The 26,234-nt window shown below is 43.5% G+C and overlaps 1 protein-coding gene across 3 annotated transcripts in view; it reads left to right on the forward strand.

Annotated features, from left to right (window-relative positions):
• Positions 1 to 26,234, forward strand: part of gphnb (gephyrin b) — a 79,007-nt gene that overhangs the window by 12,724 nt on the left and 40,049 nt on the right. For all 3 annotated transcript variants that reach the window (XM_041064259.1, XM_041064258.1, XM_041064257.1), the window contains exons 2-6: positions 11,779 to 11,857; positions 19,810 to 19,867; positions 20,002 to 20,094; positions 23,735 to 23,829; positions 24,026 to 24,092. In XM_041064259.1, the coding sequence (XP_040920193.1) occupies positions 11,779 to 11,857; positions 19,810 to 19,867; positions 20,002 to 20,094; positions 23,735 to 23,829; positions 24,026 to 24,092 (392 nt within the window). The remainder of the gene's footprint in view (positions 1 to 11,778; positions 11,858 to 19,809; positions 19,868 to 20,001; positions 20,095 to 23,734; positions 23,830 to 24,025; positions 24,093 to 26,234) is intronic.

Raw genomic sequence — 26,234 nt, forward strand, 5'->3', positions numbered from 1 at the left:
TGTGTGTGTGTGTGTGTGTGTGTGTGTGTGTGTGTGTGTGTGTGTGTGTGTGTGTGTGTGTGTGTGTGGGCATGTAAAACTCAGCATCCTGGGAAATAAGAGGAGTCTAATAGGTCGCGCACACACATATGCGCACACATACACTCATGTATTGCCACCCACCCACTCACACATTAACAAACACATCAACAACAAGCCCTGGCAGCGTATGGAACGTGTTGATTGTAACTTTAATCCATAGGAGTTTGTTTCCTCTGTGCATTTGCTACTTTAGGTATGTCTTTCTCAACAAGGGCACTCTTCAAAAAATATTACCGTGGTATAGGCGACACTACACCTCATGTTTGAGGAGGTCATACAAGGTGTTTTAGGATGTAATGGGATTAAGGAGGTAGGGCTGTAAGTAACAATTATTTTCATTACTCAGTTTATTATGAAAAATAATTGTTAAATTGATCAATTTAGTCAGTCAGTCACTTGACCTGTGGCTAATCACTGAATCGGCTGATTGTTTCAGAGCTGGGGGGAAATGCAACTTGCATTTTTTAGTGCTTAAACCTAACCAAACATGCCAGGACAAACAACACATTCTGTATTTTAACTAAGATTTTCTTGTTAAAGTCTTCAGGCAGAGCACTGAGGTCGGATTTGAATTAGCCGATTGGCCTCTGCTTCATTCATGCTTTGCAGTCACTGGCTCATTCATCAGCTGATCTGGTCATATTCATGCGGCCATTGCTGCCACAGCTCCATCCACCACTCTAACCTGCTCTTCTGCTCTTATTGTGCAAACGCATACCTGATTTAATGTTCAGGTATGTGTTTGTCAAGGGGGAATTAGTCACAGTATCCCAGCAGAATCCTTGTTTCTGACAAGGGGGCACTACTGCAAGTAACTCTTTTTACAGGAAAAATAGTTTAATTTTTGACAGTAAACTCACTGATGGAGGTGTCTTTGTTGACCTTCAGGTGGCAGGAGCAGGAAGCTTGCTCTACTCAAAGAAGAGTCGGACATACCCTTAGCTAAATGCTGCCTGGTGCACCACAGCAAAGTTTTGGGTGCTGCAGAGTTCGGCTTTGCTTTGTTCCACTGATTTCACGATGATTGTCGGCACAATGTGCTAAAGCTGCAGCTCTGCTGATCGGGCTTTTGTTTTGCCTTTTCAGAAGCATGGCTGGCATGAAATGGGATTTGCGGGCAGAGAGCGGGGGCTGGTCACGGGGAGGTCATCCGGTAGACCAGACGATGCCGAGGCTGCCATCTTCGCCACATGGGGTCCCTGTGGTGATGCAGTTTAGATTAACTTTCCACTTAGTGAACAATGTGTCACTTACAATATGGTCGTGTTTCCTGCTCCAGAAATCGGCTTGACAGCTGCACCTCTTGAGACGTGTTTGTCCCGATCAGGGTTGGGGTTGTGGATGTGCATTTGCCTTGCCCATCAAACGATTGCCCTGGTCAGCATGAATGTGGCTCTTAGCTTTGATCAGAAATCTGGCATTGATTCTGAGTGGTCATCTGCCAGCCTAACCTTGACCCGTAAGTCTGACTGCAGTCACACCATAAAACTTGACCTCACCTCCACCATCAGTCTCTCTGCCTCTGATCCTCCCTCCCATCCTTCCCATCCTTCCCTTGAGTGAGAGATCACAGAGGAGCAGGGAGAACATTAAGCTTCCTCTATGAAGACCAATCAATACCTGATCTGATTAGGCCCCAGCACATATGTTTCACTGCAAACCCTAAAAGCCAACAGATAAAGAGCCCCATTGCTAATGTTAACCAATAGCTATCCATTTCAGAGCTTTAGTCATATCGAGTGAAGTGAAATGAATGAACTCAGTGTTTTCCATGCAGATTCACACAGCTTGTCCATGGTTGCAAACACTGGCATGTGCAGCTAAGCTGTGGTTGTACTGGTGCAGCCCTGGGTTTCCCTGCATCAGCAGCTTGGAAGGATGAAGGAGTAGGAGGAGGAGGAGGTGGAAGGAAGAGGAGGAGGGAATGAGGGACGAAGGGATGTGGAGGCAGAAGGGGAGAGGAGGGAAGCTTCTAACGGGAGGTATCAGAAATGTGCAGCTATATTGATGCCAGTGTAAGCACATTTGTATTGAAATCAATAGAGCTGCTCTCGAGCTCATTTTGGCTTCTAACAAGACCTGGCTCACTAATGGAGCAGCCATAGATAACACGCACAGTAACGGAGCTAAGTTGGGGGAAAAAAGGGAAAAGAATATGCCAGTTTGGTGTGAATTTATTTATTTGTTTGTATTACTGTCAGTCTGTATTGATATTAAACATCTTGCCTTTTACAATTGTTGTTTCCTAAGCTGCAGAATTCTACAAATCAGTCAAAAGTAAAAGGTTAGTTCACACAAATAACACAAAAACATGTATTCTCACTTACCTTTGATGGTATGTAGCCATGCAGACAGTTTTGGCTCTAATCTGCTCAGGCTAGGAGAAATCTGTTTCTGAGACTTCTAACTCGCCGTAATAGAGGTGAGAGGAATTTTGTCAGTGGTAATTAGAGCTGTGAAAAATTACATTCGATTACATATCTTTGAAGAAACAAGTTCCAGGTCACACTTGATAATCCACAAATCCACAAACAGTCGCTTTAATTCAAACTGTTTTCTGCTATTGAAATAGACCTTATCAAACCAATCGACAGCATGTGCTGTGGATTGTAAGAGACATTTTTTCTCAGGGTGAGATTAACATTCCTGGTTTCATTTTCAGATTTAGCTACAATACTGACAAATATCTTATTAAAACTTTCATCTTTTCTCCCTCTTTTGAGATGAGATGAGATGAGATAATATAAAAAAAAAAAATTAGGCCACAACCTTTCGTAATGTGGTGAACTGATCCTTTAAACACTTTGTAATTCTTATCAAGTTATATCCTGTATCTTTTATGTACTCAGGTGGCTCATGCCCATCCATACTGAGAACCACTGTAGGATCATCATCATCACCGACGTGCTGCCCTTCTAAACTGTTCTTTCCTCACTTTCACCACCTGGTGTCTGTTTTACTATGTGTACAATTAGTCAAATGATACTTCTATGTTTTTCCTGTCTTGCACTCACAGATACTTCAAATGACATCTACTATTGCTTTATAATAAACAGCACTAGATGAATGGCTGCAATCATGCATTGCATATATAGTGCATGCACTTGTGCTGAGAAAACAGAGTGCACATTTAGTTTGTGTGTATGTGTGTGTGTGTAAACAGCTGTTGGAAATGCCACGGAGAGCTGGCTTGCCGTGGGCCCTCTGCCATCGAAATGTCATGCTACATGGGGGAAAAGCTGTGATACCTCATCCACCCACAACCACACATCCGTCCAACCTTCACACACTACATGCACACACTCCTGAATGGCTATATGATAATGCCACGCCGAGCCACAGACACATTCATCATGCCCGTTGTCATTAGAAACAAGCCTCATTATACTCAGAGCCTGTGATTTATGATTAATATTCGCAAGGGGTGTGGCAGATCATCAAGCCCCTCCAATCCATTGATTTCATTGAGCAAGAAAAACAGAGAAGGGCATGAAGATTGGGGAGGGGGGAGGGGGGGAGGGGGTGGCGTTGAGGGGAAAATGTGTGTGTGTGGGTGGGGGTAATGTTGGCGCTGCAGGGGTATTCCGGTCATGGCGTGGGAAATGAGATGAAGGAGAAGTAAAGTAGAAAGAGGGGTGTAGGTTGCCATATTCAAGGTCCCTGTATTCCCTGGCGCCGTAAATTGTCTCTGGAACTTCTCTCCGTAGCTTCATTAGTAAGTGTCTTTTCAATATTTATGGCGGTGTTAATAAAACATCAATACGTAAGGCCTTTGTGGAGAGCTGCAGGCTGTACGGTGCTGCAGTCTCAGGCTTTTCACTGATATTTGGATGATAAAGAGAGGTTCAGGTGAGTGCTATGCAGAGTGTGAGAAGTGACTGAGAGTGGGCTGACTGGGGTAGATCACTAAAAGCAGACTGTGCATAGATTTTGGACATGCACTGCATTATGGCAGATAAGTTTAGGTTAGGTTAGATCTAGAGCAGGTGAAAACAATGTTTACTGTTTTGGTTGTAGGTGAGGTTGATTGTGGGTGGGTCTGTTTTTTTGATGGTGGTGTATGTGTGTATCATCGCTTCCTGTGCCAGGGTGCTGACTACTGTACGCTGGAATTGGAGTTCAGCCTCTCATGTTTTATTTATTCCAGTGGAAAGTGACAGTAAGAGCAGGCCTCTGGAGCTCGTGGGAACAGTCCGGGTCAGCACAATCTCTCTACCTCTTTCCATGACTTACGGCACATATGGGACTCCAACTAATGATTGAATTCATCATCATCATCATCATCAGTTTACTCATAAACCCCTTTTTCAATTAATGAGTTGTGTCAAAACCAGTTCCCAAGGTGATCTCTTAAATTGTTTTGTTTTTTTGAGCGATCAGCAGCCCCATAAACATTCCACTTCTAATTGTACAAAACTGAGAAGTAAGAGGAAGAGTCACTACCAGTACTGAGGTGCCCTAGAGTACTTCAAACTGCTCCAGCAGCTGCTCAGTACCCAAACCAGACTAGATTGTGGTTGTACCGGGCAGTTCCCAGGTGCAGATGTGTTTAATTACGTGAGTGTGAACTGGGTGTTCCTGAAACAGAGCACTCAGTGAACCCTCAGCTTTCTGTTGATTGACTAATTGATTAAGTGACCTGTTTTAGCATACGCGACACACACACTGTGACGTACCTGCATTTCCATGCAGCATGTTCATAGGTCACCTAACTGAACCTCTTCCTTCTATCTCAACCTGTCCATCAAACAGCTTCTGATGAACCCTTCCTCAGCACAGGAAATGTAGAACCCATACAGCAGCAACCTTTTTTTTCTTTTCTTTGACTAGTCCGCCAACTGTGCCTCCCTATTGTGCAAATTGAGATCCGATCACAATCTAGACAGAACTGAGATAAAGAGAACACTTATTTGGTGTTAATGCAAAGGCCTGTGATCACATGTCTGATAACGTATCCACATCAAGATTGCATGTTACTTTCAGGTGGAAATGTTTCTTTCTCATACTCTGCATATCTACATTTCTGACCCTTACTCTGCTTTTACAGAAAAATTTCCCTCCATCTTTTGCCCAGATGGGCTCTGTGAACAGCAGAGAAGAATCAATAATTTTGTGATACTAGAGAGAGAGAGAGGCTGAAACTATTTCTATCAGAGCACCTAGATGGTCAAAATGTATCTGTGGCAGTGGAAAGGGAGGGGCTCAGTGCTCAGCTGAACTCTCTCCTGGTTGCTCTCATCATTCCATATCTTTTATTCTTCCTCTCTTTTACTCTCATCTGCTCCCCATGTATATTATTTATTCCCCTGCATCTCTCTCTTCCCGCAGCCTCCCCCTACCAGTCATTTCCCCATTTCCCCATCTTCCCATTTCACCTTACTACTCTCTTTCCTATCCTGCTCTGTCTGCCCTCCCTCTTTTCTTTCAGAGTATTCCCACTGCTGCTCCCCTCTCTTCTCTTCTCTTCTCTTCTCTTCTCTTCTCTTCTCTTCTCTTCTCTCTACTCCCCCTCCTCTCATCCAGTGTGAATTGCTCTCTTAATCCTGTCAGGGTTAGGCTCCAGCTCACCCTCCCTCAACTCCACATGTCCATCCTACCACCTCTCCTCCTCCTCCTTTACTCAGCCTGGGATGGAGCTGCCTCTCCTCTCCAGGGAGACAGGGAGGGGGAGAGTTGGGAGAGACGGGGCCAGGGCTGGGCCCTGCCTGCCTGCCTGCCTGCCTGCCTGGGACACAGCTGTGAAGAACAGAGCTGTCTTTCCCTCTCTGTCTTTCTGTCTCTGCACATCTGGTGCGTGGGGGGACTGGGCCATGTTGTGCTGTGTTGTTTTGTCCTTGGCTCAGTATGGTTGCCGGATTTTGGCCTGGCTACGCTGGAGTAGGTTTGGATTTGAGATGTGGATCGGCCCACTGCTGTACCCACACGGATGAGCCAGGCTCCGCTGGTGTAGTAAGCAATGGTTATTAAGCCGATAGAGTAATTATTAGCTGCAGTATTAACGTGGCCCCAGTGCATTTTTTTCGGGCTGTTTCCCTCCGTAGTGTTCTTCAGTGGCTGGCTCAGCAGTAGCAGGTGGAGTGTCGCACTCCTTGCATTATGTAACTTCACCCCAATTTAGATCTGACTTCAAATAAATGAAAATCAAGCTGCTGGTTGGCTCCTTTCCCCGCAGATATAAATAGCATTTTCAAATCTTATCTAGAAAAGTGTTGTAGAGGGGAGATGCTTTGAAATGCAGCCCGACGATTAGGATCCCATTGTTCCGCTCCACACCCCCTCCATTCTCCCGGCTGCTTACAGTAAGCCTGAGGATCTGTGTGTATGTGCCTGAGCGTGTAGCTCTACACATGTGTATGCAATCATCTGCATCACAGTGTGATTGAGATAGCGGCTAATGGTAAGATAGCATGTGCATGTGCATGTTGTCGTGGGTTTGAGAGTTTGTGACTAAGTAGTGTGTGTATATGTGTGTGTGTTGCTGTTGGGTGTGTCTTTGATGATGGATGTTGTGATTCTGCTGCTTACCCCACTGCTCCTTTCAGAATTAACAAGGTTGCTAAGATACAGTGGGTTTATATTAGATTAGGTTATCTGCTGTTATTTCTGTTACTATATTTTACCCAGCACTGTGAAGCCTTTATTAATTTGGAAATTTACCCTGCCATGGAATGAAGATGCTGGTATTTGTGCACCACTGCTCCTCTCCTCTCCTCTCCTTTTCAGGCTAGGAGGGGGTTGTAGTACTGAGAGCCCTCTAGTCAGATGTCTACCCCACCCCATTACAATCTGGAGGCGGATCCATACCTCTATTCATCATTAAGCCCATTTAATCCGAGGCCTGGGGCCCAGTGTTTCCATTTAACACAGAACAAGCCAGTAAAATAGGAGACAGGAGGCAGTGATATCACTTTGGTTGAGGCTTATTGGTGTGCAGAGGTGTTGTCCCTCCCACCAGCAGATGTCAGCCCAATCCAGTGTTTGACCTCCATAGTAGCTTCTCCAGGGCTGGAGGGCCATTGGCACTGCTGTTAGCAGATAAAGAACAGGAAGCAATAAAGATGCCAAGTGGACTGCTCAGGCAAAGAAGGCGATGCTCTGCTACCCTTCCACTGGTGGATTTGAAAATTTTCCTTCACATGTATAGATATACAGATATGTTTTTGGACAAAATAAATTCAGTTCAGTTATACTGGTGAATGCTGCTGAAACATGTTAATGTATTCTTGGCAAGTTTAGTGAAATGGACATTCTTTTCTTTCCTTGAACTTTACATAATATCCACTGGATAAACACCTGGATTTCTGTATTGTTCAGCAGGTTTTGGTCCCATAATGATAGATAAGCAGTGTCATAATTGGACTGGAAGCAGACTTTGGCACACGCAACTCTAGGCACACTGTCTTGTACAGTGTGCCTAGTTGTGTCAAATTGCTGATCTGAGGCAAGGTGTTCAAGGCTGTGTGCGTGTATAGGTGTGTTCATGTACCTGGAAAAGTGTGCACGACACTGTCTGTTCATTGTGTAATACTTTTCTATGTGCAGTATGTGTGTAAATGCATACAGAGGCACGCTGTGCATGTGAGCAGTGTGTTGGGTGTGTGTGTGAGTGTGTGTGTGTGTGTGTGTGTGAGGACTTGCTATAAGGGAAAACCCCATTAGCGTGGGATCCCAGGGAGATAATGAGTGCTGACTGCTTTATGTCCTGGAAATGATTGAGTGGAACATAGTAGCAGTTTATGAATCCCCCTCTGCTTGTGGCTGACAGACTGACAGCACATAACCTGCTAGCTAGCTAAGCTACTGTTTTACAGAAGGACAGCTCCAACCTGCTGACTAACCCAGAGTACCTGTAACAGAAATAGACAGCTAGACTGCATGCTAACTTTACCTTTATCACATGCAGACCAAATTTAGACTGCTTGCTGACCTTGCTATCTGGTTCACTGATAGACCACAACACAAGCTGTCTGTAAGACAGACAGCATCTGTCCTACTTGTTAGATGGACTGTAGCCGTGTCCCAATTCCATATCACACACTAATTTCCAGTAGGTTGTGAGTACATTCTGTGTTTAGACGAGAAAGAAACAGGTATACTGAAAAAGGTAGTATAATGACACCAAATTGTGTCACGCCCATTTTGCATTTTTCTTTTTTATCTTATCATCACTGCAAAAAGGACAGAGAATGGACATATGAAACAGCACCACAGCGTTCAGTTGCGTTGTGCAGACATGGCCGCTGCTTTTACACTGTGTTACCTCCAGGAGAGCTGATACAGGGAAACAGAGCTTCAAAATCCTTTTGCTATATGTACTTTTCTCGTTGTCTCTACCTTCCCTATTAGGCAATATTTCCCTTGGTGGTTTTCCTGTTCATTTTTGTTCTATATTGACATTTTTTTCCCTCCCTGATCAGTTCTTTTCTCTTTGGTCTCTTGATGTCTTCCCCTGTGTCCTGATCTCCCCTACTCTGTTATGGCTTGGCGATTAACCCTTTAAGAGTGTGCCTGAGCATGTGTATGTCTGTATCCCATGAGTGAATGGTGTTGCCCCGTGTAATGCTTCTGAAGCACAGGCCTCCTGCTCTCCTCCCACTGATATAGCCTGGGGGACATCCAGGCCCCTACACTCACACACATACATACATACACACAGGTGGAGGCAAATATGAGATGACAGGAGTCAATACAGGCATAGGCGCCAGAAAATTGATTTTGAATTGACAAATTATCACAATTACAGGGGTGCCGGTATGGATAAATAAAGTGTAGTTTAAGATATCTGTGCAAGAGATATCATCAAATATACATCTCATGAGATGTGTTTGACCACAGAATAGCAGCAAGGTACACTGGTAGTCCAGAGTCTCAACCAGTCTCAGCTCCGACAAGAGTCCATCTGGCATTAGCTGTCTGTCTGCTAGAGATTGTCCAGCCATGTAGAAGTATTGACCTTTAGCGTGCTGTGTACAGTGGGGAATAGCGCCCTCTGGGGTGGCACGCTTCACATTCACAGTGACCTGGGAATGGAGCGGCACCTGCTTGCTGCTCAGGGATCAGATTTGATTCTAATCCATTCGAAGGGTTAGGAAACAAGTCGACTTCTGTTCTGATGAGTAAATCCCAGGTCGCTCCTACATTGCGGCTTTCAGGGACACCAGAGATGGTGCAGTGCACAGCGGTATTCGGGGTGGGGTGGGCAGTTGGGGAGGGGGGGGTGGATTAAAGCTAAGCTGCTGATTTACCTGGAGAAAAGTGCATGGGCGGAGCTTTGGAGGTGGGTGGGAGCAGCGTCATGAATCCTTGCGCACCTTAATCCCCTCCCCTCTCACTCTTCCTCTTCCTTCCTCCCTCCCTCTTCCCCCTTCTCTTCCCCTGTCTTCAGCTCTTGCACAGGATCACATTAATATTCCTTTGAAGCCTGTTTCAACTGCAGCCAGATCTCCCTCTCCCCCTCTTCCACTCTCACTCCTTCTCTCCCTCTTTTTGTTCCCCCCTTTTCTCCCTCTTGCTTTCTGTTTCTTCTCTGAGCTATTGTTTTCTAGAAGGGATCGCTTTCCCACCATTTCTACTAACCAGTGCAGCAGGGAGGGGCAGTTTTATTACCTTCAGTCAGGAGTTCCCCTTGTTGTACACACACACACATATGCATACACACACACACACATAGAGGGGTGGTGGGTACCGATGCCTTTGACAGAGCGTGTTGATTGGTTCAGAATGGTTGCTGCCTCTTGTAGGAGAGTGGAACGGCTATTTTTAGATCAAGGGGTAGCTGGGAGAGAAAGACTGAGGAGGGCTGTGTGTGTGTGTGTGTGTGTGTGTGTGTGTGTGTGTGTGTGTGTGTGTGTGTGTGTGTGTGTGTGTGTGTGTGTGTGTGTGTGTGTGTGTGTGTGTGTGAGAGAGAGGAAGGAATACTGCAGTCTTGAAGGAAGTTCCCTCTTCACACACATACACACACACACAAAATACATGCACACACACATATGCACTTTTGCAGCAGTGCCCCTCTAAAGCCAGGATGGTGTGTATTCCATGTGCTTGCTCCCCTTTTCCTCTCCTCCCTCAACCTTTTTTCTCTCTGTATCTCTACCCCCCCCCCCCCCCCCCCCAACCCCCTCCCGCAGTCTTTCTGTCTCTCTTGTTTCTCCCTCTCTTTCTCTCTTTCTGAGCTGGCTCAGTGTGCAAATGTCAGCACTCTCCCATTTATTTGCCAGAGCCCAGAGCAACGTCCTGCACCCTCTGTTTACCTCTGTCTCCACAGCGCTGCCCCATCGGTACTGCTTTTCTCCTCATCACCCTTCCTCCTCTTTCTCTCTGTAAAAATCCTTCCTTCTCTCTTCCTTCCATCCTTTGCCATCCTTTTTCTTCACCTCTGTTGCATTCCTCACTTCACATCCCCCCCTTTGCCACCCCACTTCCATTTTTTACACCATTCTTGCTTCACCCATCTACTCAGCCTATCCCTCCTCCCCTCCTGTCGTTCATGGATCATGGCACTTCATTGGAGCAACATCATGACATTTCCAGTCTTGTCTACAACTAGCACATCAAGTTTTTTGGATTAAATCCACTGCACCACCACCACCACCACCATCTGCCCTCCTCCAGTGCTTCGTTTTGCATCTATTTTAAGACCTGAGCGTGTCCATTCACGTTTGGCCCTGTCAGTTCACAAAACACCTTGTCCCTCTCTGCATCATCGTCCTTGTCTGTCTCTTTCTGTCTCCTCTCACTTTGTGTTTTTTTTTTCCATTTTCCTCTCCCCATGTCTTCATCTTCCTCCCTGTCTCACTCTATCCGTCACTCTATCCATTTGTGATCACCACGATGACTCATGTGGCTCGCACCTGCTCTGCAGTCGAGGGGCCGCCGTGGTTTTATAAGGAAAGGTTGGAGATGATGAAGGTGTGGCTTCACATAGGCTCTGTGTGATCAAAACGTGTGCAGGGTGAGGGCAGGGAGGTGGGATATCACTGTTCACTTTATTCAGATAGCGGATATATTTCATTTGCAACATACCTGGAAGAACATTGTAGTAGTTACACCAGACATCATTTTTATATTCAGGCACACCTGTCTTATAACAATTGAAACTGACAAGTGGAGCTGTAACAAATGAGAGCATTATATTCTCCCTAATTTAGACACAATGGACAAGCCCCGTGTGCCCAAGATACTGTTTGTTTTTTTTGTCAAGTCACAGGTGTGAAATATGGACCAAAATGTGAGAGTGAATTCAGAAATGTGCCCAAAGAGGCACAGATACATTCAGGGATGTGCTTGGAGACTCTTGGATCTTGTTCCTCTAGTTTTCATCATTACTTCAAACAGGGATAATTTTGGTGTATTTCGTCATGTTCTTTCATTTGAAGATTAGCTCAGTTTCCCACCTTGAGTAATCACATGTGGCCAACCATGACACAGTTTAGAAAATTCGAAAATAGTAATTCTTCGTCTTACAAAGTTAGCTGGCACGAGAGTAAACGATTTTTTGGAAGCTAAAAGATTTCAGTTTTTCATTAGCATGATACCTTTTCCCTCGTTGTTACCTGCATTCATGAGAAGGAATTATTTACCTGTGATGTAACAATAGCAGTTTGTGTTGAAACCCCTCATGTATTTCAGTTCAGACTGCTCATGAATTTGTGTGCTAACTTAATTTTCTTTTGCCTCCCTCTGTCTCTGTCTATCCAGTGAGTGACAGCTGTTTTCGAAACCTCGCAGAGGACCGCAGTGGCGTCAACCTCAAAGATCTTGTACACGATCCCTCCCTGTGAGTATTGGCCTTTTACAAGATAATTCAACCCACAGACAGAACTGAAAACGTTGAGCAACACTGTACCTTCATGCGCACAAGTGTCTCATCCGGAGAAAAGTCCTTTGACTTACCTTAAATCTACCACACAAAGAAGATGCACAGGCTCTCTGCATGTGTGCGTCTCTGTGTGTGTTTCTGTGTGGAAGCCGTCTTCTTTTTGTGCCAGAGCGTAACTAAGAAACTAAAAATATCTCTTCAACACAACATGTCGGGGCTCGGTGTCGCCCTATGGAGAGAAATTCCCAGCATGCATGGCAACAACAAAAGAGCTGCAGCACTCTTCTGTTTAAGGATGACTCCTGGTAGCTGCAAGAAGTCATTATTTGTTCAAAGAAGCTAAAGGAGGAGAAATCAGCCATTGTTTTTATTAACAGGGATGTGATCAGTGACAAGTGCATAAAAAACACACAGGAAAACAATAATCTTCGTCACAGGTGAATATTAGTGTTTGTCCAAACAGGCACATTAAAGCATTGTTGATGCAGCTTTTCAGTAGCTTTAAAAAGGATGTTTCACGATCTATTGAAATTGCTGAGGTGGTGGTTGCATGGTTTTCTGTGAGTTTCAGTCATAAAAACATAGAAGTGAAAAGTTGAAATTTCATGAGGATTGTGAAGGTAATAAAAACCTGGCAAACTATTCACTACAAATCACTGACTGCTTCATAAAAGGAAGCCTCACCCTATATAAAAATAGACAATATGTGGTCAGTTCAGTGTGGACATCTTGACATTACACCTTTATGCGACTGTTTAATATCTCATTCCAAAAACCATGGTCATTAATATGCCTCTCTAAGAACCAGTCTTCTGGGACACTGTTGTCTGAAATATCAGTCAACAGAAAACCTGTCCATATAGCTTTGGGTATATACTATATATATGTCAACTATAACAGACTGCAGCAGAAGAGAGAGTATGTTAAATGTCAAATTTGATGCCACTAAGATTTATAAGTCGAGCTCATGTGATGTTCGCGCTGATCAATTACAGTCTGTTTATATCGCTGCACATATCACACATCGCCTTTCAGACATCTCAGCCTGTGACTGAAGCACCGCAAACTGTGACCCCAACATGCAACCTCAGACACGCTTCTCTAGACATCCAAGCCATTCTCCACACGGCCATTGATTTGCTGGAGCTCCCCTGCTCCCCTGTCACAGTATTACACCAGTCAATATCACTGAAGTGTCACCGGTCCCCCGCTGTGGGGACCGGTGCATGCTTGTCATGTCTTTTACGGTATGTTTATTTTGAGGCTGATGTGTAATGTATGTGTTGGGTCTGAGTGTGACACAGAGAGCATGAGTGTGAGGGGGCTTGTCCATGTCATGGGCATGTCGCATTAGATAGCGATCAGGGATCATCGCATGTTTATTTTTGCAGTGGGGTACGCTGGAGAAATTCAACTGAGAGACTGTACTGTTATGTTTTTGTACATGCACACGTGGACATGCTTTAGACTGTGTGTGTTACAGGGTCAATCATGGAAATGACATTTTATTCACTTTCTCTCTTGAGCTAAAATTAGTGAATTTTTTTCACTGTGAGCAACTTGATGTTGTGTGATGTTGGGTTGGTCTTTTGTCATTGGCTACTGAGAGTGCAAAATCTTCCAGTTGCAACTGTAATGTGGGTTTTTGCCAGTGGAAGGTTTGAACAACTTAATAATTCATTTTGAACAGTAAATGAGACAGTAAATCTTTAAGTGTTTAAACCAACTAGAAACAGGACATGTTTTTTACATGCATGCTATGGAATGATTTGCACTGATAATTGAAAACCTGTGTACAAAGTGGTTTGTTAAAGAAGGTCACTATTGATAGTAAGTGTACAATGACAATGACAAACCGTTTAGTGGATTTATATAATTGAATATTTGGATACAAGTCAAGGCAAGGTCTGCATTCATGGCATCCCAAGGGGCTTTGAATTCCACCTTAATGTCACTGCTATAAAAGTTATGGGGAACTCTTGACATTTCCAATGGCTAAAATCAAGAGATTATCAATTTTGCACTTTCAAGACGGAGCTAATGTTCATAGAATAGAATCACATAAGTAAAGGAAATGTGATTGGCTGGTGACAGTTGATAAAAGGCTCAGTTGTGGCCTACTTATTTTGGTTGGCAATTTTACTGATGAAAGGTTTGTTGGCTAGGTTGCCGTGCTGTTGAGCTCGATAGAATATGAATGTACTTCCAGTGACTGCTGATGGCATTGCTCAGTGTGAATGCAGAGTTAGGGGCTCTGTGGTCCACTCATTTCACTAAAAAGGCACTTTGGATGGATGTGTTGTATACCAGGGAACTGATAGGGTTAAACTCGGATTAAACACGGTGCTGTTAAACATTAAAACTGGACACTAGGACAGCCAGTCCGTGTTAGCATCCCCGTCTGCTCTGCTGTGTTTCGGTGATGGTAGCTGATGCAGACGGGCTCTGGCTGACCTCCACTGGCCTGAGATCCTCCATGCCATTTTAATCCACGCCACACCACGAGTCAGCGGCTCCATCAGGTTGACCAGCCGGAACGCTGTGCCCTCAATGTGCCACTGCTGCTGTGACAGAGACACATAGACGGAGACACAGAGAGAGAGAGAGAGAGAGAGAGAGAGAGAGAGAGAGAGAGAGAGAGAGAGCGGGGGAGGGAAGGAGGGAGGGACTGTGGGGCCACAGCAGGACACATAACATAAACTATAATCATAGTGTGTCCCAGGCACACAAACACACACACATTGGCACATGCAATCAATCAGTCTGCCCACTTTGGCATTCAGGAGCTTCCAGAGGTGTGTCAGGTGGAGAGAAAAATGATATGTGGCAAAAAAAGAGAAAGAGTAACAGAGGAGGAGGGGGGGGGTCAAACAAATGATACCCAGACTCAAGGACACACAGACGAGGCAGAGGTGTGTGTGTGTGTGTGTGTGTGTGTGTGTGTGTGTGTGTGTGTGTGTGTGTGTGTGTGTGTGTGTGTGTGTGTGTGTGTGTTCCCGTCTGTATGAATTCATTTTTTGTTTGCATCTTTACCTTTCCAGTGTGAGCGAGTACTTTTGTTCAGATTCATGTTTTTGTATGCTGTGGGTTTGCATTTCTGTGTGCGTGTGTGTTTATGTGTTGAAGGTTGAGCGAGCCTTTCTCCTGAGCTGTGGAGCCAGCTCTGTGTCTCTGCCCTCCAGCAACTTGTGTGGTAACAACCTTTGTCAATTTTACAAATTGTCGTGGCTAACAATAGCTAGAAGTCAATCAGATGGGTGACAGTGGGCCCAATTTCACAGCGAGGCGACAGTCAGGGGACAAAAGTACACACACACACTCAGAAACACATTCACACATGACCCTGTGCTGTTAGAGCTTCGATCGATAAACACTGTAATAACCATAAATCCTACTTGGATCAACTTTCTTGAAAATATTCATACAGTGTTTTATGCTAAGTTAAGCAATCACATCATCGTCCAGATGCACATCAGTAAGTGCTTACAGTCACATTCTTAAAGCTGCTGTAATCAATATTTGTATATTAACAATGGATTGAATGTGTATGTGTATGTGTATGTGTAAATGTTAAAAGATCGTCTTAAATGACAAATCATCCGTGAATCCTCACCTGACCACCGGTTCCGCTTCAGCACTGTGGAGCATTTTAGCTTTTTTCAGCGCATTGTTTTGGTTTTACGGCCCTCAGCTTTACTGTTTTGGTTCACACTTACCTGCATGCAGACCGAGTTAGCAACGAGCTGGTGAACGTAATAGAGCTTAAGAGGAGATGCAAAGGCCAAAACAGAGCTAAAAGGAGAGTGAATGATGGACTTCAGGTGACACAAGTACAACTCCACATGACTGACAATGTTCTTGTGTAGCTTGTATGTAAATAAGAGAGATTAAGTTGCTTATATCAAGTTACAGAGTGATTGTATATGGCTGTTGTGCTTACTGATTCCACTGCCCTCAAGGAACAGCTAATGCTGATAAACACGATAACTCTGTCTCTGTCTTCAGTTCTGTACAAAGTTTATTTTACATTTTACCAATATATTCAGGATCTACATATGTGCCTCTATTCAGTTAGAAGATTTGGTATTTAAGAATCATTTATACATACATATGCTATACATACAAGACTGGTCTTTTGTGTTCTTTTGTTTATCTGCTCCCTGCAAATAAAAAGCAAACATATTTATATAACTATGTGACTCAGTTGTGTGACAGTGAAGCCTCAGTTTCTGAGGTTTAACCTGCACACCCGAGCAAAGGTGTAGTTTATATTGCAAGTGACTGAAACACACAGGTGAGCAGTGCTTGTTTTTGCCACAGATGTTAACTTTGTTGTTTAAATATGGGAAGTTTGTTTGACATGTGGCGTAGCCGGGATGGGTTAGAAAATGAAATGAGAGAGGGAGAGACTGTCAGCAACGGCAGCTCTGAACCAGGATGACATTTATTCTGTAAATAAATAGAATGCTTGTAGGGTGGAGTGGTCTGCAGAATATTTTACAGTGTGGGTGCGTGTGACTGTGTATGTGTGTGTGTGTTTGTGTTTCTGAGACTTTGTGTGTGTTGTTTAGTGGCTGTGAGTGGAATCATGGGAGTGGAACCCCTCGCTGAGCACTCAGGGCTCTCGTCACGGTAGGGTATTGAAGAGGTGGACTAGTCCACTCCTCCTCCACCACCTCCTCCTCCATCCCTCCATCCTTCCTTCCATCAGCTAACATGTTGAGGGGTGACCCCTTGAGAGCTTTCCCACATATGGACGAACCAACAACTCAGCTGTAATGGGCTCGACTCCATGCTACAACTGGGAGTGTGGAGATGGCCATGGCTCTCGTCTCCTCCCTGGATGGAGTGTGGGTGTAAGACAGCAAGAGAAAGAAAGAGAGAGTGAGATTGAGTGCCCTGTACAAAGAGCTTGTATTATTAATGAAATCACCCTGGCAGATGGGTCTCATCTTGGAAGTGTCCCACAACCACTGAGATTTGCAGCTGGCTCACATGCACCCACATACACACTCGTACTTTTCCTCTCTCTTGTTAAGTGTGCCTCTGACAGCCTATCCCTCCTTTTTCTCGCTCTTTTCACTCTGTGCCTCTCTCTCTCTCTCTCTCTCATTCTGTCTTTCTCTCTTTATCCTCTTCTCTGTGCTCGTCTTTTATTCATAGAAAGATTTGGCTGTGGCGTCCAGGCTTTCAGGCCAAAACTACTGCCGTGCTCTCACCCCCCCCTTCACCTCCCTCCGCCTGCCCCACTCTTTTCCTATCCATTCCTTCCTCTGCCCGCATCAGGATTTTTCCACACCTCGAGTAAAAAGCCTTTATTCCACGCTGACTACCTTTAGCCTGCGGTCTGAAGAAGAGCTTTATATGTCATAACCCCCCACACTAGAAAGAGACATAGATGGGTGTTGGAGATTAAAATGTCGCAGGCCCTTTCCCCTATAATAGGCTTCCCTCAATTCAGAGCACACCCACCCAAAATACAGCCGAGCACTCTATCTGCAAAGAAGCCGGTCATGCTGAAACACACATTTATGGATACATTCACATCTATACATATATACATACACACACTATACGCATGCATTGGTGCATATTATTACATGAATATAATAATGAATATAATATTCATGTTCATTCAGATATATTGCACAAATTCACATTCACATGTTCGCCCATTTCTGTCTATACTGTAAACACACACACATATGTCAATAAAATTACATACATATACATATGTAAACATACATGCATATAGAAAAGCATACATAGGTCACATGTAGTGTGTGTGGCAAAACTACAGACACATTCTTTACCTGTCTGTAGTGATGGGCAATACATGAGAGCTTTATGTCAGTAAGTGTGCTCTCTACATGTGGTGTATACACCATATATGTCTGTAAACACAGATTCCATTTCTGTTTAATGGCATGCACATACAGACATATACATACATTAAAGATATTCCATGAACATACAACTGTACTCACCTGCACACACTCAAAAATGTCCAGTCACCAACATATTGGTCCTTTCGCACAGAAATGGTATCCCCGAAGGTTACCCAAAAAAAAAGAAAGAAAGAAAACGGAAACACAAACATTCGCTGGCACACACAAACTCTCACACACTCTCTCACGATGAACAACATGGCAACTAGAGGCATCAGACAGGAGGGGTTGCCTTGGAAACGGTGGGAAGGAACCCTAGTTATTTGTGTTGAGCATATTTTCATTTGGGCTGAAACAGAGAGGCATAAAAACCCCAGGAGAGGGAGAGAGGTGATTTGTCCTGACAGCTCCTTTACTCTCCCGAGGTGTAACACAGACGCACACACAAACACAAACACACAGGAAGTGGACGAATGCACATGCATGAACACATATAAAACACACACTCACGTACACACACAGACACATACAGAGATGCCAACCCCCCTCCCCCACCCCACACCCCTCCCAAGCACATCAGGAGGAGTAAATCACTCGTGCCATCAAAGGAATGTCAGCAGGGGTGTGTGCGTGTCGATGTTGTGTGTATGGGTGCACAAGTTAGTGGATGCTCCTGGTAGCCCTACATGTGTGCAGTGTTTCATGAAAAAGCACTTCTTAAATGATTCTTTCTGACTTCTCAGCCTCTTTTGTCAGAAGCAGACAGCTTCTCTCTGAGTTTCAGGCTTAGTCTCCATGCATGCTCGCTGCAGTATTTTGCCGTTGTCTTGCTCAGCGCGTCTCTATGCTGCTCCACCGCACAGTTTGAAAACTGAGCAGAGCCGATGGATTTTAGTGAATGATATTTCCCGGGTGCAGAATTTACTCTTTGTAAACTCAGCGTGCGAAGAGTTATTGTTTCTCTGTGTGAGTGTGTGTGTGTGCGCGTGTGTGTGTGTGTGTAAAAGTATCTGAAAGGCAGAAAAATAAGAGGATGCGTTAATGTTCATGAAGTTCACGGGTATTTGTCTGAGGGAGGGTGTTTAAGTAGCTGACGCGGAGGGGAAACATGATGCAGTTGAGTCCCTAAAATAGCGCTCCTTAAAAAAAAAAAAAAAAAAAAAAAAGGGTTATATAAGGGGTGTCTGTGCAGAGCCTTCACCTTGAGCCTGGGGTTGTTGTTTTTGGGGTGTCATACTCAGACTGGCCACAGGAGGTCGCCATGGCTCGCTGTTCTGCAGCAGTAGCTCTGTCCTTGTCAGAGCTCCCTCTTCAGTGGGCCATCCTGTGGAAAAATCCTTTCAGGAGGGGATGTTCAAGGGCATTCTCTCTCTCCTCCTTTTTGCTGTTATATTTCTGTCTCTCACTTCTTCCTGCTGCTTTTTTGGTTTGATTTGACTGTCTTTATTTCCTGTTTCTCTCACACTTGTCATCTCTTCTCTCTCCATCATTGTCTTCACAGGCCCGCATTTTCTGTTATAGTGGTGTAGGGTTTTGTTGCTTGCAAGGCCAGAGAGGCTGGAGGGCAGAGGATGTTTCAGTTTTTGTTTTTTTTTTAAATCTATATTTACGGGGCTTTGGAGTGCATGTCTGGCATCAGTCTCTTTTTTTACAGGGGTATTTTCTGCCTTATTACTCTGAGAAAGTTAGAGATGAACCACAACATCCTAAGTCTGCACCCTGACCTGCTGATCCATTTGGATATTCCACCTGTGGGAGCAGGGTGGTGTATAAATAGAGAAGAGAGACTGTCCTTCAACTGGTCACCCGGTGTTTAAACTCTCCACTCCTGCTAAGTGCTTATTAAAGAAAACACTGACTTCTGGCGAGATCTGCTGCTCCTCACCTAAACATTTTGACCTCCCTGTTGAGGGCTGCAAAACAAAAGAGGATTTTCTTACCGGGATCCATAAAGCATGTTGTCTGGAATCTAATACATGGATGACCTTTGTGTGTGATCTAATAACTTCCTTCCTTTCTCAGGTTGGGAGGTATGATCGCTGCCTACAAGATAGTGCCAGATGAGATAGATGAAATCAAGGTATGTAATGTATCAATCTGTCCATTTATCTCTCTGGATCTTTCTATCTGTGTCTGTCTTTCCGTCTTCTTATCTTTAATGATGATTTTCAAAATTAGAGTTAACCATGTATCTGTGTGTGTGTGAACCAATAGGAGACTCTTGTGGATTGGTGCGATGAAAAGGAACTTAACCTCATCCTAACCACCGGAGGCACAGGCTTCGCCCCGAGAGACGTCACACCAGAGGTGGGTTTACCTGCTTTTCTTTAGAATGTGTCAAACATGAGTATATATACATAAAAAAATACACACACACACACACACAATTTTGTCTTTTGCTTTTTTATTTATGAAGAAAGAAAATGAACTAGCTCAGTGACAGCGTCACATTGAACAATAATTCAAACGTGACTGCGGGCATTTTGAAATGTGTTCTCTCTAATATACAGTGCATTGTTCCAATATGTGAAGTACTTATTGTAGAAACTTGCCCAGTGCGATTCTGTGATTAAGTTTTGTCTGATAGCATAAAATACTGAGCAAACTGACCGAACACTGATCAACATAAACATCTCAATCAGTACTTACAGATTTTTCCTCTTATGGTTGTTGCTGATGTTCAGGTTTTTGTATTTGCTTTCAGCCAGGCCGTAAAAATACTTAGTCACATTTTTGTGTTTGCTGTGTTTCGAAAGATTGCAAAATTGAATTTGAGAGTTGGATTTAAATATAGTCTGTAACACGTTACATAAGAATGAACAAGGACAACTTGGGGTGAAATATGGACACTGTGTTCGCCAAGAGGTCATTTAAGGGAAGTTAAACCTCTGCAACAGAAGAATGATGACAGCTACAGTGATATGTAGGAAAGACTGCAGAAAGGTAGATCCCTCCTGTTGTTTTCTGTGCTTTATTCCAAGAACCTCAGCATGTTTTTGCTGATTACACACGTGTGTTGCAGCACCGATTAACACACATTGTAATTAGCCCCACGGTCACATGGGAAATAAAGAGGCAGAAGTTAGATCCTTATTAACTCACTTTTTTGAAAAAAAAAAAAAGTGGTATTGTGTTGCAAGCAAACCAGAGATAATGGGAGGCAGGTCTCAGTATGGATGTGTTTTTTGTGTGTATTTCATATTTCAACCCCAGGTTATAAGGGCTGTGTACACTCATTTCAGCAATAGGGGAAACTCTAGGGTACATTAACATGAACAAGTTTATTTAACAGTTACATTAAACAAATGATCGTCACTTGCTTCAAAAAGCGGTTTAATGTTTGTGTTTTTTTTCCTTGACATTGCTGTTTGCCACATCAGATACAACTGGTTTTATTTCAGACAGCGTAAAATAGAAAGTTTTAAAATGTGTGAAGACTTTGTGTACCCAACTTAAAGGTATACGCACACATATACATGAAATAAGTCTTTCTCTTTTATATACACTGCTCTACTTTTCTTACATGTGTTCAACCAACCTCGCTCTTTCTCTCTCTCTCTCTCTCTCTCACACACACACACATGCAAGCAGTTTGTCAGGGGATGAGCTGCCGTGGTTCTCAGCAGTATCATTGGTCCCCATCAATCATGGTAGACAGCAGCAACCTTCCTGGAAGGGGGAAGACACGTACACACTGTAGTCACTGATAATACCTGCTATCTGATTCAACCCTGTATGCTGGAGACAGCGATATCTCTCTGTCTGTCTCTGTGTGTTTGAAGGCTGTACAGGACACAGATGACTGTATTCTGTGTAGATGAAATCAGGACAGAAGTAATAGATTACACTCCATGTCTCTTCTCTAATTGAAGACTTATATTTTTATTATTCTGTTACATGGAAATATGAATGTTATTTTACAGTAAGTGTTACGTGTTGCTGTATTTTTTTTCTGTCTAAAGGCAGAAAAATCCTCATCTGATCTATCTCCTCTCCATCTACGCCCCCATTTAGAAATCAAGATTGATTCAATCTTTGTAATCAATATGGGAATTTATCTTTTTCTTGATCTGCCTGTGTACTTAAGCAATTTAATGAATGATTCTACAATCTGGGGTTTCCTTTAAAGACCAGTTGTTCATTATATTTTGTACGCAATGTGTGCTGGCATTATTTGGCATGCTCAGGTATCATTACATACAAACCAACATGGATACATTCAGTTTTCAGAGGTGGTGGTTTTGCTAGTGCCACTCTCTTTGCAGGGACATCACCGGCTCAAATGTCACTAAGTTACATTTTATGGACATTTTAATGCTTTGCTGCAGCCTGATTGCTATTGCTGGAGTAATGATTACAAGTAGTAATGACATTTTCTGTTCAATTCCTACCACACATACACGTTTCTCTGAAAATTACACGAGATCATGTTGGTTTTCTTCATCCTAAGAATCATTTTACTGGTCATATATTTTTCTATAGTTTTGCAGCAAATATTTCAGTGTTAAGTGGATGGCAGTGGTTGAAAACCCATGTACAGTAAATGCATTACCAAAATGAAAGTTAAAATGGTGTCAGTGGTTGCCCATAGTAAGGGGTCAGTTAATTGCTTTCCTCATGCAAGAACACTGATTTCCAGCACAAGAGGCATGATGAATGGGACTAAATTTTCCCCTAGAAAATAATCTTCCCTAGTCAAGGCACTGATCTCGAGCTACATTTAAAGAATGTGCGTGGCCAGAGGATCTCATTTGCTTAGATTTTATCTCATACCCTTGTAGTTGGAGTCCTTCTCTTGTCCTTGTGATACCCCCCCCCCCCCCCCCCCCCCACCCCCCCACCCCCTCACTCTCAACATATACATGTAATTAAGACTAAACCTCCCCCATTTTTCCTAAACATATTTCCCACATCATACATCATGTGCAGTCCATCTGAATCTCAACTTCATCTGATCAAACTCATCTCCCTCGTCTTCCATTCAGTGATTTTCTGTGATGTATGATGAGGTATAAATCCAGCCTCACCCCTCCCTCTCTCTCCCTCCTTCTCTCTTGTTTCTATCCCACCCTTCCTTGGTCCCCACCCACACTCTTTCTGTTCTCCTCATCCCTCTTCCCTCCTCTCCTCCCTCCATCCCTCACCTCTCCTGAGTCCAAGCCCACGATGCTCATCAGTGGCTCCTCTCCTTTGAAGTCTTTTCTCTCCCCTCTCCCTCGCTAATGGTGCGTTTGAAGTGTCACTCAACTCAAGGGCACCCAACACACACAGCTGGAGGAGAAGGCAATATCTTCTCTGCTATCTATCTGTCAGGAACATGCCACATCAGCCGCAGTCCCACAAACTTATACACATTCACACATAAACAAATAAATATCTCTGCAAAGACAGTGAAACTGATGATAACACCATCTCTAGAATTTTGTATCCCTGCTGCATTGTGTGTAATGAAATCCCACTTCCAAATCTAAACCTTGCAAGTATATATGCTGCACGCTTCTATAAAAGTCCAGGCTGTAGGTGAAACTCATTTATCATTAAAGCGTTTAATTGCACAGACTGACCAAGAAAAAGACATATCCTTGTATTGATTTCAAAGATTGAATCAATCTTGATTGCTAATGGAGGGAGTAGATGGGGAGGAGACAGGTCAGATAAGGATTTTTCCAGCCTTCAGACAGTTGAGACATGAATTGTGCAGGAGGGATTGTAAATCAATATTTGAAGGGCAATCCTGGTGTTTTTTTGAGTCAAGGCAGCATACAGGAGGTTGTTGTGGAAATATGGGTCTGTTATCAGTATTCCCTGGTTATCTACATGATGTCTACAGTTTTACTTCTTCACCTTTAACTAAATTTCTAAACTGTTTTTTAAGTTGGACACATGCTTTGTTAGACTATGAGTATACTAACAACCCTCCTTTCCCTCTCTCCTTTTCTTTCTCCAGGCCACTAAGGAGGTGATAGAGCGCGAGGCTCCAGGGATGTCTCTGGCAATGCTGATGGGATCCCTCAACGTCACACCACTAGGCATGCTTTCCAGGTCAGGCACGCAGTCTCACGCACAACACAACCAAAACACATGCTTAAAATACCGGGACACACTGAATTGAGGCTCTAAGGTGGAAGGAGAGGCACTCATCTCTATAACATCATCATAGTAAAATGTATTTGTTGCACTCATGCACTTTTTTTCTGCTGCATTCATTTAAATTTTCCTCTGCGTTTGTGTGTTACAGACCTGTGTGTGGTATCCGAGGGAAGACACTCATCATTAACTTACCAGGAAGCAAGAAAGGCTCCCAGGTAGGAAACACTGCAAACTGCTTTCACAACAGCTTTCTCCTGTGGATGTTAGTGTCGGGTGTAGTTATGCCTGCAGTGCAAACTTAAGTAAAAAGAGATTCACCTGATCCGTGAATCATTTGGGTTGCCGTCAGTCCCCATGCCAAAATGTCCTTGAGCAAGACGCTTAACCCCAATAGCACCTGATGGTTAGGTCGGCGACTTACATGGTACCTTGCTGCTGTTGGTGTGCACCATTTTCACATGCTCTGGTTAAAAGCACTACATAAATGCAATCTATTTTAGAAAGGGGACACAAAATGCAAAATATAGAAAAAAGTCAACACTTTTTTGGTCACTTCTGGTTCCATGTACACAACATCATCTGTGTAGTGACCCCTTTGTGAATGCTGCTAAGGTCATCTTCACTTTAGAGTCTGACCTGCACATCGTTTGTGATGTTAAACGTGTCTACGTGTGTCGTTATCTGCGTGTGTGTTTGCGTAAGCAGCATGTGTATGGATTTGGAGGAGTATGACTTTGTCTCTTTGTGCATTCATTTGAATGATTAATTGATGTTGTGTGTGCATATAGATCTGTGTGTTTTTTTGTTTGTGGTTGTGTGGCACATGTGTATGTTTTTTGTGTTTTCATGTGTTTCTATATGTACAAAGGCGTAGCTGTTAGAGTACATGTGTGGGTTTGTGTTTACATTATGTGTGTGTGAGCGTGTTTGTGTATGGGAAAGTAAATCTGTATATACGCATATGTGTGTGTGCGTCCGCCCACTGCTGTCTCTGTCTCCCCTTCCATCTGTCTCCCTCTCTGCTGTGCTGACCTGCACATCTGTCTCTGTCTCGTTACGCGCCCGCTTCTCCTGATCGATTTTAGTATTTCTTTTAATCAATTACGCCACCTCTCCCCCATCTGCTGCCATATTAGTGTCTCCCTCATCAACCCCCAGTTAAAGTTAACGGCACAAGCAGCCCATCGCAGGCTTTTATTACGATGATCTCCTGTCATAAAGATAACGGGGAAGTCCAGCTGAGCCAGCCAGATGAAGCCCCTTATGTCAGAGTGTCGGCTATGCATCTTTTAGCTGCTCATTTTGTCTCTTTGGCCTCATTTACTCTGCAGATAAAACACAGAGTACATCTGCTTATTGTATTGGGAAAGTACAGAACTCAGTCACACCCTTGTATTTACTATACCTTAAATATCTACTGTTGTGATCTTGTTGTTTTCGTTTTGCCCTCATTGTGAGGTGGTTGTTCAACATGATGGAAGTGAGGATATGATTTTGCCCTCAGAGGTAGCCATCTGGAAAATCTCCTATGAAATCTTCCTTAATGATCCATGGAAATCGTGTCTTTATAGAAAAAGTTTTAGTGTTCCATGACTATATAAATGTTTCTATGAATAAATGCCTGAAGGGAACACTGAATCCTTTACATTTAGAGATTGTTTTGATGTGACAAACTTGTTTAAAGGGGTACCCTAGCGATTTTGCATCATACTTTTGTCAAGTTTCTGGACAGATTAGGAGAGAAAGATTAAAAAAGAAAGGTCAAAATTAAAACAACAGAGGAGGAGATACTCATTCCTACATTTACCAAACTCCAACTCAGAAGGGTTTTCCTTTAGACCTTTCCTACCTAGTAAATACCAGGTAAATACGGGACAAAGACACTTTGACAGGGCAGGACAATGATGTTGGGATCCTTGAATACGGGCTCATTGAGCTTTTCACAATAATAATCACAAGAATAACAGGATCAAAGGCATTAACACTTGTGATAATAATAATAATGATATTGATTCATTTGATCCAGAAAAGGATGTAAGCCAGAGATGACCTCAGGCCTCTAGTAAGTGACATGGCGATAATGTTTTCACAAGCAGCGATGGTATTTCTGCCCCACAGAAATGACATTTCTTTTCTTCTGCCCCTGCACTGATGACTTTTGCTACCTCTCCCTGTAATGTTGACAGTTTTGGGTTTTTTGTTTTTTTTTTCATGTGATGATGACTTCATCACAAAAATATATCAACTTTTGGTGATGATGCTTCCACCTGCAGTGCTGATATTTACCTGTGGGGAAGACATTTATACCCACTGTGATGACATTTCTCCACTCTGCAGTGACATTTCTATCTAGTGGG

Source organism: Toxotes jaculatrix, chromosome 19, assembly GCF_017976425.1.
Source record: "Toxotes jaculatrix isolate fToxJac2 chromosome 19, fToxJac2.pri, whole genome shotgun sequence".
NCBI lineage: Eukaryota > Metazoa > Chordata > Actinopteri > Toxotidae > Toxotes > Toxotes jaculatrix.